General features: G+C 53.9%; 1 protein-coding gene across 3 annotated transcripts; it reads right to left on the reverse strand.

Moving 5' to 3' along the window:
- Positions 1–1,581: 1,581 nt before the first annotated feature.
- On the reverse strand, positions 1,582–15,245 carry TMEM11 (transmembrane protein 11). Of its 3 annotated transcripts, XM_034647404.1 has the most exons (3): positions 15,021–15,245; positions 11,905–12,065; positions 1,582–2,485 (listed from the first exon to the last, which is right to left on the reverse strand). In XM_034647404.1, exons 1-3 carry the CDS (start codon positions 15,228–15,230, stop codon positions 1,969–1,971), a joined length of 888 nt encoding a protein of 295 aa, XP_034503295.1. In that variant the 5' UTR covers positions 15,231–15,245; the 3' UTR covers positions 1,582–1,968. The 3 variants fall into 3 exon arrangements, with proteins under 3 accessions (XP_034503295.1, XP_034503296.1, XP_019665203.1); XM_034647405.1 differs by lacking the exon at positions 11,905–12,065 and having other exon boundaries at positions 15,021–15,157; XM_019809644.2 differs by lacking the exon at positions 15,021–15,245 and having other exon boundaries at positions 11,771–12,047.
- Positions 15,246–16,008: the final 763 nt, after the last annotated feature.

Raw genomic sequence — 16,008 nt, forward strand, 5'->3', positions numbered from 1 at the left:
CGCAGGCACGGGCCCAGCTGACTTGTTCTGTTTCCCAGTTGGCAGTTCTTTAAGGCTGTTTCTTCAAGAGCACTGTGGCACGTCACCGAGGAGCATAGCCCACTTGTCAGTGATGTCTAAGCAGGAAGGGGGCAGAAAGAGAGAAGCCGATGCCAGCCGAGGGGAAGGCCTTCCAGGCGCGAGAGGTGTGGTCCTGCTGCTTCCCTTCGCAGCCGATTTGGGGTGCTGCTCCTGTAGAGAGGCCTAAAACACCAAAGTCGTGCCCTGTGCCCCACGGCAGGCCTGAGTCCTCACCTTGGCAGGGGACATGTAATGGAGGTGGTATTTCAGAATCTGGGCTAGTCCACCTGACAAGAATCACTTTGTTCAGCACAGCTGGAACCAGCCTGTTTGCACTTGGCTATTCCTGGTGAGGACTTCTACTCAGCTGACCGACCAAGACCGCTCCTGCTTGTTGGCTTCCAGCCACCTCCCCCGGGAGATCTGATTTGCAGGCAGAGCATGGGGCTCCCTCCCCAGTCTGCACCGTTTATTACAAAGACACCTACCATTCATGCCCAGCCGGCCTGGCGGCCAGACACCCCAAGCGGTTGTGGGCACTGCACAGTCAAGACCTGGTTTGTGTGTCTGGGATCACTACCAAATGAGCATTGATCCAGATGGCCAGACTGCCAGGAAACTACAGTGTGCCCCCAATACCATTTTGCCACCCAGCATTCAACTGTTGAGTATTTCTAGGCCCCCTGGAATTTAAGTTGTTCAAACTCTTTGTGGACCTCGGTCCATTTTGAAGTCTTTTAAAAGCTCTGGATCTCCCCTTGTAATAAATGGACCCATCGCCCACTTGAGCTCCTTGACGCCTTCCCAAGTGCCCCTTCATTATTCTCTGGTATCAGATCTTCCCGATGTGGCCTTTAAAGCTAGACTGCTTCTTAAGAGATGGACCCTTCAGAAGGAAGTGCCATGTAGCACTGCAGGAGGACTGAGAGCAGGTCTTAGGAAGGCTGCAGGTAAGACGGGGGACCTGACATCTTTGTGAAGAGAAGATTTTTCATTGATCCAACACCTTAGAGGGATATGGAGGATGGCGTGCAATACGCCCTCTGCTGTGCCAGGGGCGGGGGAGGGGGACGTGGGACTGGCTCCAGTGCCCTGGGAGGGGCCCTGGGCTCGAACTCAGGGTCCACGTCAGGAACAGCTTCGATGCTTTGCAAAAAATACAGATGTTCACCCGTGGGGCCTTCTAAATCAGAATCTCTGGACAGGAGGTCCCAGGCCTCAATTCTCCACCTGGCCCCACACGGAAACCCAGTGACCTCTAGGCCTCGTCACCGGATCCTACCACGTCCCCGAATGGCATTTAGCAGTGCCAGCCTTGAAAAGGAGGCTGGCATGACAGGCGAGACCGCTCTGGGAGGGGTCCGGGCCGGCCTCGTTCGAAGGCCCACTCTTGCTGCAGACGGTGACGCCAGGCGCAGCAAGGAGCAGGGCCGGCGGCTCCCGCAGTGCCCACTGCTCCCCCGAGCAAGCGCCCGCCCGCAGCAGCTGCAGGCGGCCAGGGAAAGAGAAGACACCCGAAGCTGAAATTCTCATAATTTTAATGGTCGATAGCTTCTGGTTGGCTCTGGATGGTACAGTTAAACAACAGACTGAAAGACCTCCCCCTACCCCGCAAGCGCATTCACACCCCCTCAGTAGCCTTGCTGCCGTCAACATTCCACCACCCGCTCAGACTTCCACAGCTCAGACCCCCTGTGGGTTATGGAAATCCACATCTTAGTGTAATGAGTTGAAAAACCCTCGGTACACCTGTGATCTGTGTTATTTTTTTTAAAAAATAACAAATATTAAGCCAAACCCCTCCCCGGGCTCCGCTGCCTCACAGAGCAAAAGCTGTTACTGTGGCAATCTGAATACTGCTGTCTCTCGTGGGCTGGGTCGTTTGCTGCTCTCCCCGTCCTACTGAAATCATACGGCATAGAGTTCGTAAATCTTCTTTACACAGTACACCAGGGCGGCCAGTGCTATCGTGTTGTGCAGTCTCTTTCTGTGCAAGTCGTCCTTCCGGACCAGCACCACCGGGGTGGAGGAAGTGAGTGTGTGCAGGGGCAGGCGGGACAGTTTATAGGCGTCGTACTCCACTTGGTACTTGCAGCAGGGGTCAAACTGCCAGGAGATCCCGTAGAGGGTGCAGCAGGCCAGGCTGAGCACGCCAGCGGGCAGGGAGATGTAGTGGGAGTAATCTAAGGGCAGGGCCAGCGGGGTGAAGAGGCAGGCGGTGCCCGCCAGCACGGTGGTCTTGTGCAGGCAGTTGCCCACGGTGATCCAGCGGGCCGTCTCGTCGCCGATGCGCGTGGGCTCGATCACGATGTACTTGTACTGGGCTTCCAGGGCCTGCTCCAGCTCGTACTCGAACTGGTCTTGGGCGTTCTCCCCATTGTAGATCTCGTGCACGATGTAACAGTCTGTGGCCGACAAGCTCACCCTTGGGGGGGAGGGGGGAGAAAGAGGAGACAGTGAGACAGTGAGGCTGAGAAGCACACACAGGCTTCTGTGCTGAGTCCCTGTCCGAAGGCTGGGCCTCAGGCTCATCAGAGAGCCTGAGCTCTTAAGGGCACCACGTCTTACTTATGTTTTCATCTTCCTTGGAACCCAATATACAAGTAGTCACTAAGGAATTTTTTCTTAAAGATTTTATTTATTTGAGAGAGAGAGAACACAAGCAGATGGAGAGTCAGGCTCCCTGCTGAGCAAGGAACCCGATGTGGGGCTCGATTCCAGGACCCTGGGGTCACGACCTGAGCCATAGGCAGACGCTTAACCGACTGAGCCACCCAGGTGTCCCAAGAATTTTTTTTCTGAGAAGACAGTGAAAGGTAGACAGACACAGGAGAAGCACCCAGATCTCTGAGGAGACGACCGCCTGCAATGTGTACCGGCCTGGCACTTAGCCCAAGGCAGTGGACCGACAGAGCTGAGCTCGCACAGGAGCCCCAAGGAAGAAAGAAGGTCTCAGCCCAGAATCACATCCGCACAGAGGCCCAAGGTTGGCCGGGTGAAACGTCCTCTTGGTTAACCAGAGCAATCGAAGAGGAGGATTCTCCAATAGAAACGGACAGACCCAAGGCCGAGAGTGCCAAGCACTCCGCCCTCTGCGAGGCTCAAGAGCAGTCAGCCCTGGCCTGCAGAACAGAAGACCCACAGGGTGGTCTTCGCCTCGGATGACTGAGAACAAAACTCCTCTGGCCGTCGCAGGAGAACGAGCTGCGCAAAGCACCGAGGCCAGCAGCCCCAGGAACACCAGCACACAGCGTAGAAAAAGCAGCCCTCTGCTTTAATTAGGAAAAGACAAGGCCTCAAGGACAGTGACAATGAAGTTCAGTGTAAGAGGGACACATGAAGGGCCCCCAGAGGTTCCCGCCCATTCTGACGCTGTGCCTCCAGGACTCTATTTGTTGCCAGTAAACACTTCTCTCACTCACATAAGAAACACTGTTCACAAAGACCCACTTCAAGTGGCTGAGCTGATCCAGCTTCCCCGGGGACTAGGGATGGGTGACCTGACCCTCACCGGTGGAAGACAAACTGGAGGCTCAGGGACGACTCTGCTGTGACTCAAGGCCACAGAGCTGGCTGTGACCATGGGCCACGGGGGCATTTTAGGCGCTTTCAGGACTCTATTTGACGTCTCTCCAGCGCAAACTTCGTATCCAAAGCAGAATCTTTCCACACCCCTGATGGGCAAACCTAAATATAGACCTGTACACGCCTTGTCATTTCCATTTGGCTTGTTTCAGCCTGTCCAGATCTTTCTGAATTTCCATACCCCCATCCAGCCTATACCGTTTCTCCTAGTTTTGTGTTCTCAGTTCATCCAGTAAAAAGCCTTCTTTATACCAGCCTCCGAGGGGCACGCTGCTAGACACAGCTCGTGAAGCTGGATCAAGTCACTTAACCTTCTTACCAGGCAGTGCAGGGCACCTTTCACATGCCTCAGTGAACAGCAGCCCCTGGTCCCTGGGCTGGTCAGACCATCACAAAGGAGAGGAGGTCCAGGAACCCCCATCTGGCTCCTGGTGCTCACTGCTCCTCCCACCCAGGCCCATGCCCCCCTAACTGGGGTCCGGACGAGTGTACTGAGCCCAACAAAGATGAACGCAGCCCACCCACCTGAGCTCCGACTGTCCCAATGAGTAGCACAGCCCTAAGTACTCAAGGACACGAGGCCACCAGCTCCCCACATCCCAGACACGCACACCCAGCAGCCACTCAGAGGAAAGCCACAGGGGAGCCGGGCTCAGAGCTTCCTCATCAGGGACCGTGCACATTAAGGACAAGTGAAGGTTTTTAAAACAAGGTCACCCCCAGAACCTCTGGTCCTGGCCCTCCTTCAAAGATCAAATGCCACGTTAAGTGTGATGAAAACTGGATTGTCGGGTGTACGCTTCAAGGAAAAAGGGCGGGCGATCGGAGAGCGAGACCACGGAGCACTCCTTCCAGTTATTAATCCCAGGCAGGGTTCAGCACAATAAAAACTACTAGCCAACAGATAAGCAAAGAGGCAGAGAGTTTCCCTGTTAGAAAAACAACTGCTCAGTACTCTCCCGTGGTCACATCAGAAATGAAAAGTCACTGGTAATGGGCTGGGTGCGCCCCCAAGTGCAGAGGGAGGGCATCCTCCAGGAGGGGCCTCCATTCCCACGTGGGAACCACTTTAGCAAAAGCAGTGGCTGGGACTTAGGCAGAGGGAACTCTATTTGGCAAAAGTAACTGTAATTAAGTTGGGCTCAGGGAAGTCTCCTAATTAAATCATAGGCCCTAATTAAACTGTGCACTGGGGAGAAGTCGTTCCCTGGGGGTCAGACGAGAAGCCTCCTAAACATGGGACATTGCCAGAGCAGCTCACAAGGGTGAGCCAGTAGTTGGGGCTGCCTCTCCAGAAGGAGTTAATGAGCTGTTTCCGGAAGAATCCACCGGAAGTTGATGAAATGGGAAAAGAGCGTTTTCCCTTTCAAGGCCTCCATTTGGTTTGAATTCAGGGAGGGGAAATGGAGCTTGTTTCAGTTACTACTGCCAGGCAGGACTCGGCACTTTAGAAGCCACCTGTGGCAAACAAGCAAACCTAACAGGCAGGGTCTCATGCTGGCGAGTCACTGGGCCTGGGCTGACTGGCCCCACGTGCGCAGGACCGGGGCGAGGACTCGCTCCCAGGCAGCCCTGACTTCCCTTGGGTTCTCAAGTTGTGAAGAGGCACTTCCAAGTCAGTGTGTGTCCCACTGACCATCAAAGCGAGGCCAAGGATGCCTTTCTGGCCACAAAGTCCCTCCAGAACATTCAAAGCAAAACACGGGTGTCACGGTTGGAATTACAGGATGCTCCTGCCCAAACCCCAAATCTACCTTAGCACACAGTGCCCTCTCTGCCCAGCAGACTGTAGCCATCCTGAACGTCATGAGGCCCCGTAAGAAAACGCCAGTTGAAACCCCACACCCGGAACAGGCTGCTCCATTCTGGAAACACATCAGTGGGCAGAGCCCACCTCGCCCTCCCCCAGCCCCCTGCTGCCCTCACTTCGCAAGCCCAGCTGGCATCCATATCCACGCCGCCTGCCTTTCCCCAGCCCATCCCAAGGGCAGGCGTGGTGAGCAAGGCACTCCCCTCTCGCTTGCTGACACGGACGACAGGCCCGACAGCACAGGAACAGACAGTGAGCAGACCCGCTGCGTTCGGGCTGTGGACAGCCATGAACACCACGGCTCCCGTGAGCGTGTGCAGACACGGGGGTGCTCATCCAACCCACCACCGAACCCTGCCAAAGCACGCCACAGCTTCCTGAAGCCCCGACAGCTTTCTGGGGGCAGGTCACCCCACTGGGGCCCATCACCATCAGCCAGCCACCCGTAGTGTAAAAACAAAAGAGCAGAAGCCACACGAGTAACTTCCAACAAGGCAGCCTCTGAAGCCAGCCCAGCAGGCAGAGCCATACTCACTGGCCTGACACGAATTCTGCTCTTAAAGCCAAACCGCTATTCCCAAATTCAGCGAACAGATTGTTTCACTGGGAAGGGATGTAATCTGAAGTCGTGAGAAGTCGGTTTCCAGGATTCTGTACACAGGAGACACAAAGGTTCAAAACGCGCACGCGCACACACATGCTGGAGGCCCCGTTAGAGGCCACCCCGTCAAGCAGTCAGCGTCTACTCCTTCCACCTGGGCTGGGGCAGTTGTCCACGTGTCACCAGTTGTCCAGGTGTCACGTCCCTGCAACTATAGATTTTAAAAGCTGCCCGGACCACTGGATTCAGTCCACGTGGTTACCATGGCTGTTACTTCGGAAACCTGGTGGCCGAGTGCTCCCAGGACAGAGCTGTGTCTCCTGCCGCCCAGCTACCCCAGTGCCCACCCACAGGTGATATGCTTTTGTTTCCGGGTCACATGTCACCCAACTAAGGAAGGAACCCAGTGGACTTGAACAATTTTAGGCCATCACCAGCCAACTCCTGGTACACAAATGCAGATTTAAAAAAAAAAAAAAAAGAATGCTAATTGGAGTCTTTGGGGCTTCCTAAGAGACTGTAGTTTTGCTTTTCACAACAGGTGTGAAATGACCAGTAAGCGTGCATAATAAAGAGTTCATGTAGGGGCGGCTACTGGTGCAGTCGGTTGAGCGTCTGGCTTTTGGTTTCGGCTCAGGTCATGATCTCAGGGTCCTGGGATTAAGCCCTTGAGTCGGGCTCTGCACTCAGTGCACAGTCTGCTTATCTCCTCTCCCTCTGCTCCTCCCCCCCACTTGGCGCTCTAATAAATAAATCTTTTAAAAAAAGTTCATATAAAAAGAGAAAGCACTGATGGAGAAGTATCCAAAAATAAAGTGAAAAAGGCAAGTACAGAACAGTGACTATAATAATGTTATCTTTAGTGTACTTTTAAAAGGTATAAATTTGCTTTTTTAGGGGCGCCTGGGTGGCTCAGTCAGTTAAGCATCTGCCTTGGGCTTAGGTCATGATCCTGGAGTCCTGGAATCAAGCCCCGCATCAGGGCTCCCTGCTCAGCGGGGAGTCTGCTTCTCCCTTTGCCCCTCACCCCACTTGTGTTCTCTCTGTCTCTCTCAAATAAGTAAAATCTTTAAGGAAAAAAAAGTATACATTTGCTTTTAAACATACAGAACGTTCCTGCATATACAACAACCTGAGAATTATGACCATCACTGGGGAGAGGAATGGAGTGGCTCCAGGAAGAAAAGGGAAGCTCCTTTACCAAATAACTTTTCAACCTTTTGGATTTAGCACGATCCACGGTCCTTATGGTACAGGGTCACGCTCCTCAACTCCCCCTGCCAATGCTGAGATCAGTCTGCAATGCTGAACCCTTAACTAGCCTGCAGAGCACACATCAACCCATTGGAGCTGGAGGGGCCGCTGTGGACGCTGCCTCAGGGTCATGGGCACTTGTGACTGGGGCTTGTGACTCGGCCTCCCTCTGCTTTCCACCAGAGTGGGCCTGAGACCCTCTCCTCTCCTCTGAATCTGCTCTGGTGGTAGTTGAGATACGATCATCAGAGGAATCCCCTGGGAACACTGGCTTTCCAGTGAAAAGGCGGCCATAATGAAGAACCAGCCCGACGAACTCCACTCCCCGGACGTGGGCACCCTCTCTGCACCTGGCAGCCTGTCCAGCATGTGGCCCCGTGGTCCCCTACACCATCGGGAAGCTGGTCTCAGAGGAATCTGGAATTACAAAAGGAGTCTCGGACATGGGATCCACAAAGTCTGGAGATACCTCCCCAAAAGTCAGAGTTATGCAAAAACGATCCAAGCAGCACCGTCTGGGGAGAGCAGCACCGATGCGAAGAGATCGCTAAATCGGGCTGTTCCTCCACGAGGGGGGAAATGGAGGTACGGCTGCATCCCTCACTTGTAAGGTGGAGGAGCCGCTGCCACTTCGGAACGTCTTCATGTGTGCTCTGACGTCACGAGCACGGCGCCTCTGCCTGCCGGAAGGGACACGTGCGCCGGGGCAATGCTAGTTTTCTCCTTCAGCTGAGCGGTGCGCACACAGGTTTATTCACTGTCTCCAGAGCGCAGTGAAGCACGTAACATGGACCATCCGGACCGTCTGCAGGTACACAGCTCGGGGGCGCTAGATACCTCCTGGCTGTCTTGCAGCCATGCTCCAGGATGGTTTCAGCTTGCAAAGCCACAACTGCCCCGTGACACAACAGCTCCCACCCCTGCACCACCCTTCGAACTGGTGGCACTGAGCGGGACCACCTCAGGTACCCCATGTAAGTGAAATCATACAGTATCTGCCCTGAAACTGGCCACTCGACAGGACGTTTTCAAGGTTCACCCAGGTTCTACAGCAGGAGTCAGAATTTCCTTTCTTTTTAAGGATGAATACACACTCCAGCGGATGTCCGTACACTTGCTCATCCATCGATCACACCTGGGCGACGCCTGCCTTCCGGCTATTGGTAGTAATGCCTCTGTGAACACGGTAAAAACGACGCGCCCACGTCCGCACCGTCAGTCCCTCTGCGCGTGCGTCCAGGGCTAGAACGGCTGGAGCGTGTGCTCAGTCGGCCCCACGCGGCCCTCCGGCACATCCCTCAGGGTTCCAGCTGTTCCACCTCCTCACCGATGCTTCTGATTTTTGGTTTTGTTTCTGTCATTAATAGAAGCCATCCCGATGGTGGCATCGCACTGTGGCTTTGATGCGTACTCTTCTAGTAACAGCTTTTTTCAGGTAGATGTCACAGGCTGCACAGTTCGCCCCTTTGGAATTTGCAGTTCAGTGGCTCAGCGCCTTCACTGCCTTGCACAACAAGCGCCACAATCATTTTTGGAGTATTTCCATCACCCCAAAAAGAAACCCCATCACTCCCCATTTCCCCCAACCCTCCCCAGCGCCTGGCAAGCCCCACTCCACTTACTCAACAGACTGGCCTGTTCTGGACATTCCATATAAATGCAATCATGTCTGTGGCCTTTTGTGACTGGCTTCTTTCAAATAGCACAATGTTCTCAAGGGTCAGACATACGGTAGCAAGTGTATGACTTTTCACATGTTAGAAACATACTTTTCATGTGTTTAACATACAGTTTTTTAAAATCCAAGACAAAACATCTGGAGGGAAGTATCAAAGATGCCGGGCACAAAGAAAAGTCAACAATGGTTTTCTTTGGATGGTGGCCTAACAGGTGACTAAAATTTTATTTTCCTTCATAGGTTTCTATATTTTTCTAAAGAAAACATACACAGGGGCTTCTTTTATAATGGGAAAATAAACGGCCAACTTTTTCTTAAAAAGAAAACTCACTGGACAGCCCCGTATCCCTCGGGGTGACGAGGCCACGCAGCGGCGGGCCGTCCACAGCCCAGTTCCGCTCCGGCAGCATCTCCGTGCTTGCGGAGAAGCCCGTGCTAGCAGGGCACGAGCCCACCACCGCGAGCCTGGGCACAGGCGGCATATCTCACGGCTGAGGTATCCTGCTGCTCTCAGCCCCCTGCAGTCCTGCCAGGGAGCAGGAGGGAAATTCCATTTCCCTGTCGGCTCAAGCAAGCACTGGCCCAGGGGCTGCGCAGGCCACCATCACTTCTGGTCCTGGCAGAACCGGAAGCACTTGCTTTGGGCCCACTTCCTGGAGCAGGCCCTGGGCTCCCGGGCCGGCCCGGGCTGGGACCTCCTGCGTCTGAAATACAAAGCACGTCAGTTCGGAGCTCTGGGAGACAGACTGCGTTTTCAGCACAGTATCCCCAGCACCAGGCCTGAATGTGACAGGTTACCAACAACATTAGTGCAAGCTCATCTGAAATGAGTGGCAAGAGAAGAACCAATCACAGTAATTAAGAGACCGGGTGGGTTGGGGCGCCTGGGTGGCACAGCGGTTAAGCGTCTGCCTTCGGCTCAGGGCGTGATCCCGGCGTTATGGGATCGAGCCCCACATCAGGCTCCTCTGCTATGAGCCTGCTTCTTCCTCTCCCACTCCCCCTGCTTGTGTTCCCTCTCTCGCTGGCTGTCTCNAAAAAAAAAAAAAAATTTAAAAAAAAAAAAAAAAAAAAAAAAAAAAGAGACCGGGTGGGTGAAAAATTAAACTAGGTCCATATGTCGGTTGCTTTCCACCTCATTACCTCTACCCCCAGATCTAGAACGTACTTCTGGCTAACCAAAAGTCACTTCCTCGGGAGCCAAAGAAGACAGGAGGATTCTATGTTGTGGATTTAAAGGCCAATTCAGACAGAAAGGCACAGGCATGTAGCCCCAAATGTTGAGGGTGATTCCAAACCGGCCAAGGAACTTCCTGACGTAGTCATCCCTTTCAGAGAAAGCCCCGCTGCTCCGGGAATAAGGACGCAGTGCACCGGGTGTGGCAGTCTGGAGACCTGGATTCGAGTTCCCTCTCAGTGACTCGCCGGCTCTGTGGCCAAGGGCAAAAGCCGTTGCTGCTCTAAGCCATACTGCCTCAGGTCAAACAGGGCAAAGGCCCTAGCTCTTTCCGAGTGCCGCAGCGAGGGTGGAATGGGGTCAGCGATGCCAACCAAAGTGACAGCTGCAAAGCACCCCCCAGTGTAAGGCCCACACAGCTGTTTAACTGAAACCGTCAAGTGAAAAATCCAGTTCCTGAGATGTAAGGGCCACACTTCGAACACTCCACGGCCACCTGTGGCCAATGGCTACCCTAATGGACAGCACAGAGACAGAACATTTCTGTTATGGCAGAAAATCCCATGCAACAACCCTGAGCTAAAGGACTCCTACGACTCATGGTCCGTAACGCTGCTGCTGGCGGCAGGGACAGAACACAATGGCAGCTGGGAGGTGCCCGAGCGTTTGCTCTGGGGAGGACCTCCCACCTCCTCCCACTGCCCCCGCTCACAGAGGCCCCAGACAGAGAAGCCCAACTCAGGCCTGGCCTCCGCCTCCGCCTCCCCTCCCCGCGTACAAGAGCATCGCACCCTTCTTCAGAGTTGGGCCGGCGCTGAAATGGGGCCTAAAGGACCTGAGGCCTGAGGTACTGCTGCTGGAACCAGACCGCTCAAGTCAATCAAGGAAAATGGAAAGTCGTGCCTTGAGAGGATGAACCCCGGTGGATGACCTTAACTTGCAACACCCAATTTCCGGGATCAGAGCATGTGGCCCGAGTGCGCACGACCGCACCTTCTGGGAGCCTGCTGGGGAGGCCCCAGGTGCAGATGCTGTACGCGTGTGGCTCACCCAGACCAGGAGGAAAGAAACACGTTTACCACATCCTAGAGCCAGAAAGGTAGTTTTCCAAGAGGAAAAAAAATACCCCAGACCACTAAGGGTCCTCAGCTCTAGAAGGAAAGGATTAGATCAGAATGAGGAGAATGTCACTCCCGGAATGTGAGCCACCTGCCCACGTGGCTTGTGGCCCATCTGTTCAGCTGGACCGGGACCTAAACCCTCCACCAGCCACCCAGGACCACGTCTCTCCGATTCACGTATTAAAGCAACGCTGTCAAAAAAGGAGGACCGAGTCCCAGGAAAGAAGGTAGGGTACAGAAAGAGGGGGACATAATCCCATGGGACTGGCTGCCTAAAAGCACAGGCACACCGCCGCACAAGCCAGGGGAGGGGAGGGGCCTCAAGAAGCGACTTGAAATCCTGGGCCTTTAGGCCAGCAGGCCGGGCCCTCTGAACACCCCAGGTCTGTAACAGCACTGGTGCACCACATCAGGATCAGAATCAGATCCAGTACGTCTTCCCACGCTGTGAAGAGCCGAGCTGAGAGTACGTGGCTATACTCACATTCCAACAATCACGGAGAACTCAGGGACGCTCAGAGGCCCTGAGGGAGTGAAGACAAGGAGCCCAAGTAGGACAGGCGGGACCGTCTGGGAGCTGGTCCGGGGTGGCACCCAAGCGGCAGAACACACGGATACCTGCACTGTGCCTTCCTAGATGGGCAAGGGTGTCTCAAAGACGCCGACAGGACAAGTGGCAATCTGTTTCGTGTGCTCGCTGCCAGTGTGCTCAATTTTGGACAAGAATTCAGGTTACAGCTCAGAGTCTGATGTTCTTCATTACAAACACTGTTGAGTCCCTGGATTTAATGGAGTGGAGAGAAAAATCAACATGCAAGCAGCTAGCAGTTTGCTGTTTCCACCCCTCTCCTATTTTAGTCTAGACCAGTGCTGTCTCATCACTAGAAGTTTCTGCGGTGATGGAGGTGTTCCATATCTGCCCTACCCAATATGGTAGCCCCAAGCCCCATGTGGCCACTGAGCACTTGAAATGTGACTAGTGTGACTGAGGAGCTGAATTTTTTCATCTTATTTATTTTTATTTAATTAATTTTTGAAGATTTTCTTCTAAAGTAATCTCTACACCCAATGTGGGGCTCGAACTCATGACCCCGAGGTCTAAAGTCGCACACTCCACTGACTGAGCCAGCCAGGTGCCCCTGTTTTCAATTAATTAAAATTTAATTGCCACATGTGACTAGGGGCTACTGACTGAACACAGCTCTAAACTCAAGAACCAGGTAAAGAATTCACACGCTGTGCATTCTAAAGTGGGCCACCATTAATACACAGTTGATGTCAGTAATTCTGGTGGACGGTATGGCCCTGGGCAGGGCCTTTAAATACAAGTCATGCTTTGGAGTTCGCGGCCGCTGGCAAATCTGGAAAGTTTGCCCAAAGCTTTGCTCTGCTCCAGCTCCTGCCCCAAACCAGGCAATGTGTCCTTCCCTTTCAGCATAAAGCAGACTCCAACTGGGTGTGTCCAGCTATTCTGGAAAGTGGTCTTCCAATGCGAAGCTGAGATTTGAGCCAGCACAAATGTGACATGGAACAAACTCATTTAAGAGAGCCATAAACAGCCTATTTCAGTCATAAGAGCCAATAATATGTTTGGGCCTCTTAATCCACGGTGCTGGGCAATCAATTAATCCAGCCTGCCCCACCCGAACAGTCTTTCCACCCACTGACTAGGAATGGAGGTGTGCCCAGAAGTTAGCTAGCTGGCCCAGCAGCGGGTTAGGTTTCCATCCCCTGCTCAGCGTGGGAGGATCTTAGGGGAACTGGGCTCAGACAAATGACTCCTCCAACAGAGCCTGGTCAGGGCCTCCTGGCAAAGGCAAACAGAAGGGGTCTCCCCCCCCCAGCCACACACCATGATATATGGAAGGAAGAGAGATGGGGCCACCCAAATCACAAAATCTGATGCCCTATTCCTGGCTGACATACAGCATCTGCATGTGTGAGCAGAGCCTTCAGTTCCAGGCCAAAGGTTGCAACCTGCACACCTAGGGAGACTAGGCAGGTAACTGCAATGAGTCAAGCTGTCAGGTGAGTAATGAACTAGAGACCAAAAAAAGTCAGCCACTACTCAGCTTTTCAAGGAGAGTTTTATGTGAAATCTTTCAACTTATAAGTATTGGCAACTGACTTAAATTCTTTTTAAAACCTGAGGGTCAACAGTCAAGGGCTGGATTCAGCCAATGGGCTGCTAGTTCGCAAACTCAGTTTTGAATTAATGCCTGTCTCCAACCAAGGAGATAAGATCCCCAGTATCTGATTTCTTAGATCAATAAAAGCTTAACTTGTGCCGGCACAGCCCTTGTATGGTGTCTGGGGCTTTCCCATTTGGCCCTTCCAGCTGTTTTTATCCAGTAAGGAGAATTGCCTTTCTCTCAGCTACTCTGGCTTTTCTAAACAGGATTAATGGTCGCATTGAAGATCTTGAAAACGTCTGCCAGGTTTAAAGGCCATCTGGAAACCATCGAGGTCACTTCTTTAACTTCTACGGTCTGATCTAAGAAATACCACATGGGAGTTGGAAAAACAAAAATATCTGCTTGCCATTCACTGCTTTTCCACGGAAGAGGAAATGCAGAACAGACAACGTTGAATAACTCTGAGTTTAAGAATAAAATGCAAGCTGGTCCATCACAACTACCAAACAGGAAGAATCTTCTGAGCTGAGAAAACCATCTGCAACAGCAATGAGTATGTGATGGAATCAAAAGAAATAATGAGGATAGTTGAGAGAAAGAGAACTTTTCTGTTTAATATAAAGCTTCTCCAAAGAGACAAAGCGAACACAAAACTTTCTTGCTGACCTCGGCTATACCAACCAAGCCATAACAAAACTGACAGAGCAGTTGAATCCAGGTGACTCCACCAATACACGTCCTTCCCCCAAATTTCTAGTAGCTGAACAGCTTCTAGTGGCTTCTACTAGCTGAAATTGCTTTTCTGAAGCAAAAACTGTTAATTCAACACGAAACACAAAAACTGTTCCAGTCTCATCATCTAGAAATCAAATTCTCCAAATCGAGATCCACCTTAGAAGAAACAAGCCCCTAGCTCCCTATCCACACATAATTCATTAGGAAAGGTCACTTTAAAGGACTTCCATGGCAGGGGCGCTTGCAGAGAACCCTCGAAAAGTCCCAAGAATCGAGGGTTCGAGGAAGCGGCCGGCTCTCGGCCCGGGAGACAAATTGAGGAAGGTTAAAGCTACCCTGATAAACGAGCAGATCGCACTGCCCTTCCCACAGCTGGCCCACTCCGTGAAGGCTTCCCCCCTTCCTTCTCCCTCCCGGGAACCATTCCTCACCACGTCAGGGGTCGCGGCCGAGATGGCCACACTCGTGGCCAGGCGGGACCGGAGCTTCGGACACCGCTCGGCCGCGGGATGCTAGGAGAGTCCCTTGGGCCTGCGCGGGGCTCCCGGTCCTTCCCGCGTGGCCCGACCCGGCCCTTGTATGTCCGCGGCCCACCTCGCCCGGCCCCGCCATCGTCACCTCCTCTTGAGCCCTCCGCAGAGGCCGCTTCAGCCGGGCTAGAGCGGGCGCCGGCTTCCACCCAGATCCTGGATCGGCCGGCGCAGGAGCCCCGCGTGCCCCGCAGGGGTACGAGGAGGGCCGGTGGGCGAGAAAGGGGAGCCCGGGGACGAAGGCAGGGACAGCGGTGCAGCCCCAGGAGGCCTCACTGGCTTCCAGGCTCCTGAGCCACGCGCCCTGGGAAAGCAACAGGCCCCCGCATCTCACCTCTCTCGGGCGCTGCCGCCACTGCTGCCCGGGCCAAGACGCCTCCTTCCCCAAGCGGCCATCTTGGAGACACTCAGCTCGCAAATGTCTCGCGCCAAGGCGGCCTCGGGATTGTGGGCGGACGGAAGGGAAATGTAGTCCGGGCCACAGTTCCGGACTGCACGGGAGGTGGAAATCGAGCCCCCAGGGACTACAATGTCCACAATGCATCTCTCGCGCCGGAAGCCCCGCCTCTTTGAGGCCGCCTGGGAAATGTAGTCCTCAAACCGGGCGGAGTGGAAGGAGGCACCCTGGAAAGAGTCCTATTCAGGGCACCTTTTTAGAAATTAAAATTCCCAGAGTTCAAAACCTAGGAGTCACAGGCGCCCGGCCGCTTGTACGGCCTTGGGGTTCAAGAGCAAAGAGCTGAAGGAGAGTGGAAAGAAAGTGCCTACAACTCCCAGAGCACCGCGCGGGAGGAGTCCCGCCGCTGCCCGCCACAGTCGCCGAGGGGCGCCGCGCTTTCTGTGGGGCAGGCCCGCCGCTTCCCGGTCCTCCCCGCGCTCGTTGCCCTCACTCCCGCCCCGCTGCCGGCGCGTCCAGCCCGCGTCTCGGTCTCGCCCTCCACGAAGGCGTCCCGACCTGCCCTTCACAGCCGCCTCTGCCCACTAAGGTCACCGAGGGGCCGGAGGCGGCACCGGCCTTTCTCAGAGGCCCTCGCTACTCGCGCTCCATTCCCCCAAATTCCCTGGACTCCAGAGATGCTTTGGGGACAAGACAGACGCCGTCCGTTCTGCCCTGAAAGTCCCTGCTTACAGACTGTTGGAATTGAGAGTCTCAAAGCAAAGAAGAGAAAAAAACTACAACATGTGATCATTTCTGTGAAAGAAACAGGGTCCCTATACGAGAAAAGCCCATTTCAGATAGGGCCACTTAGGCCCTTAGTCTCCACCGCACATCCCACCCCTGTCTCGTGCGGGGACGTGAACATAATCTCCTATTTCCGTAT

Source organism: Ailuropoda melanoleuca, chromosome 17 (genome assembly GCF_002007445.2).
Source record: "Ailuropoda melanoleuca isolate Jingjing chromosome 17, ASM200744v2, whole genome shotgun sequence".
NCBI classification, from domain to species: domain Eukaryota; kingdom Metazoa; phylum Chordata; class Mammalia; order Carnivora; family Ursidae; genus Ailuropoda; species Ailuropoda melanoleuca.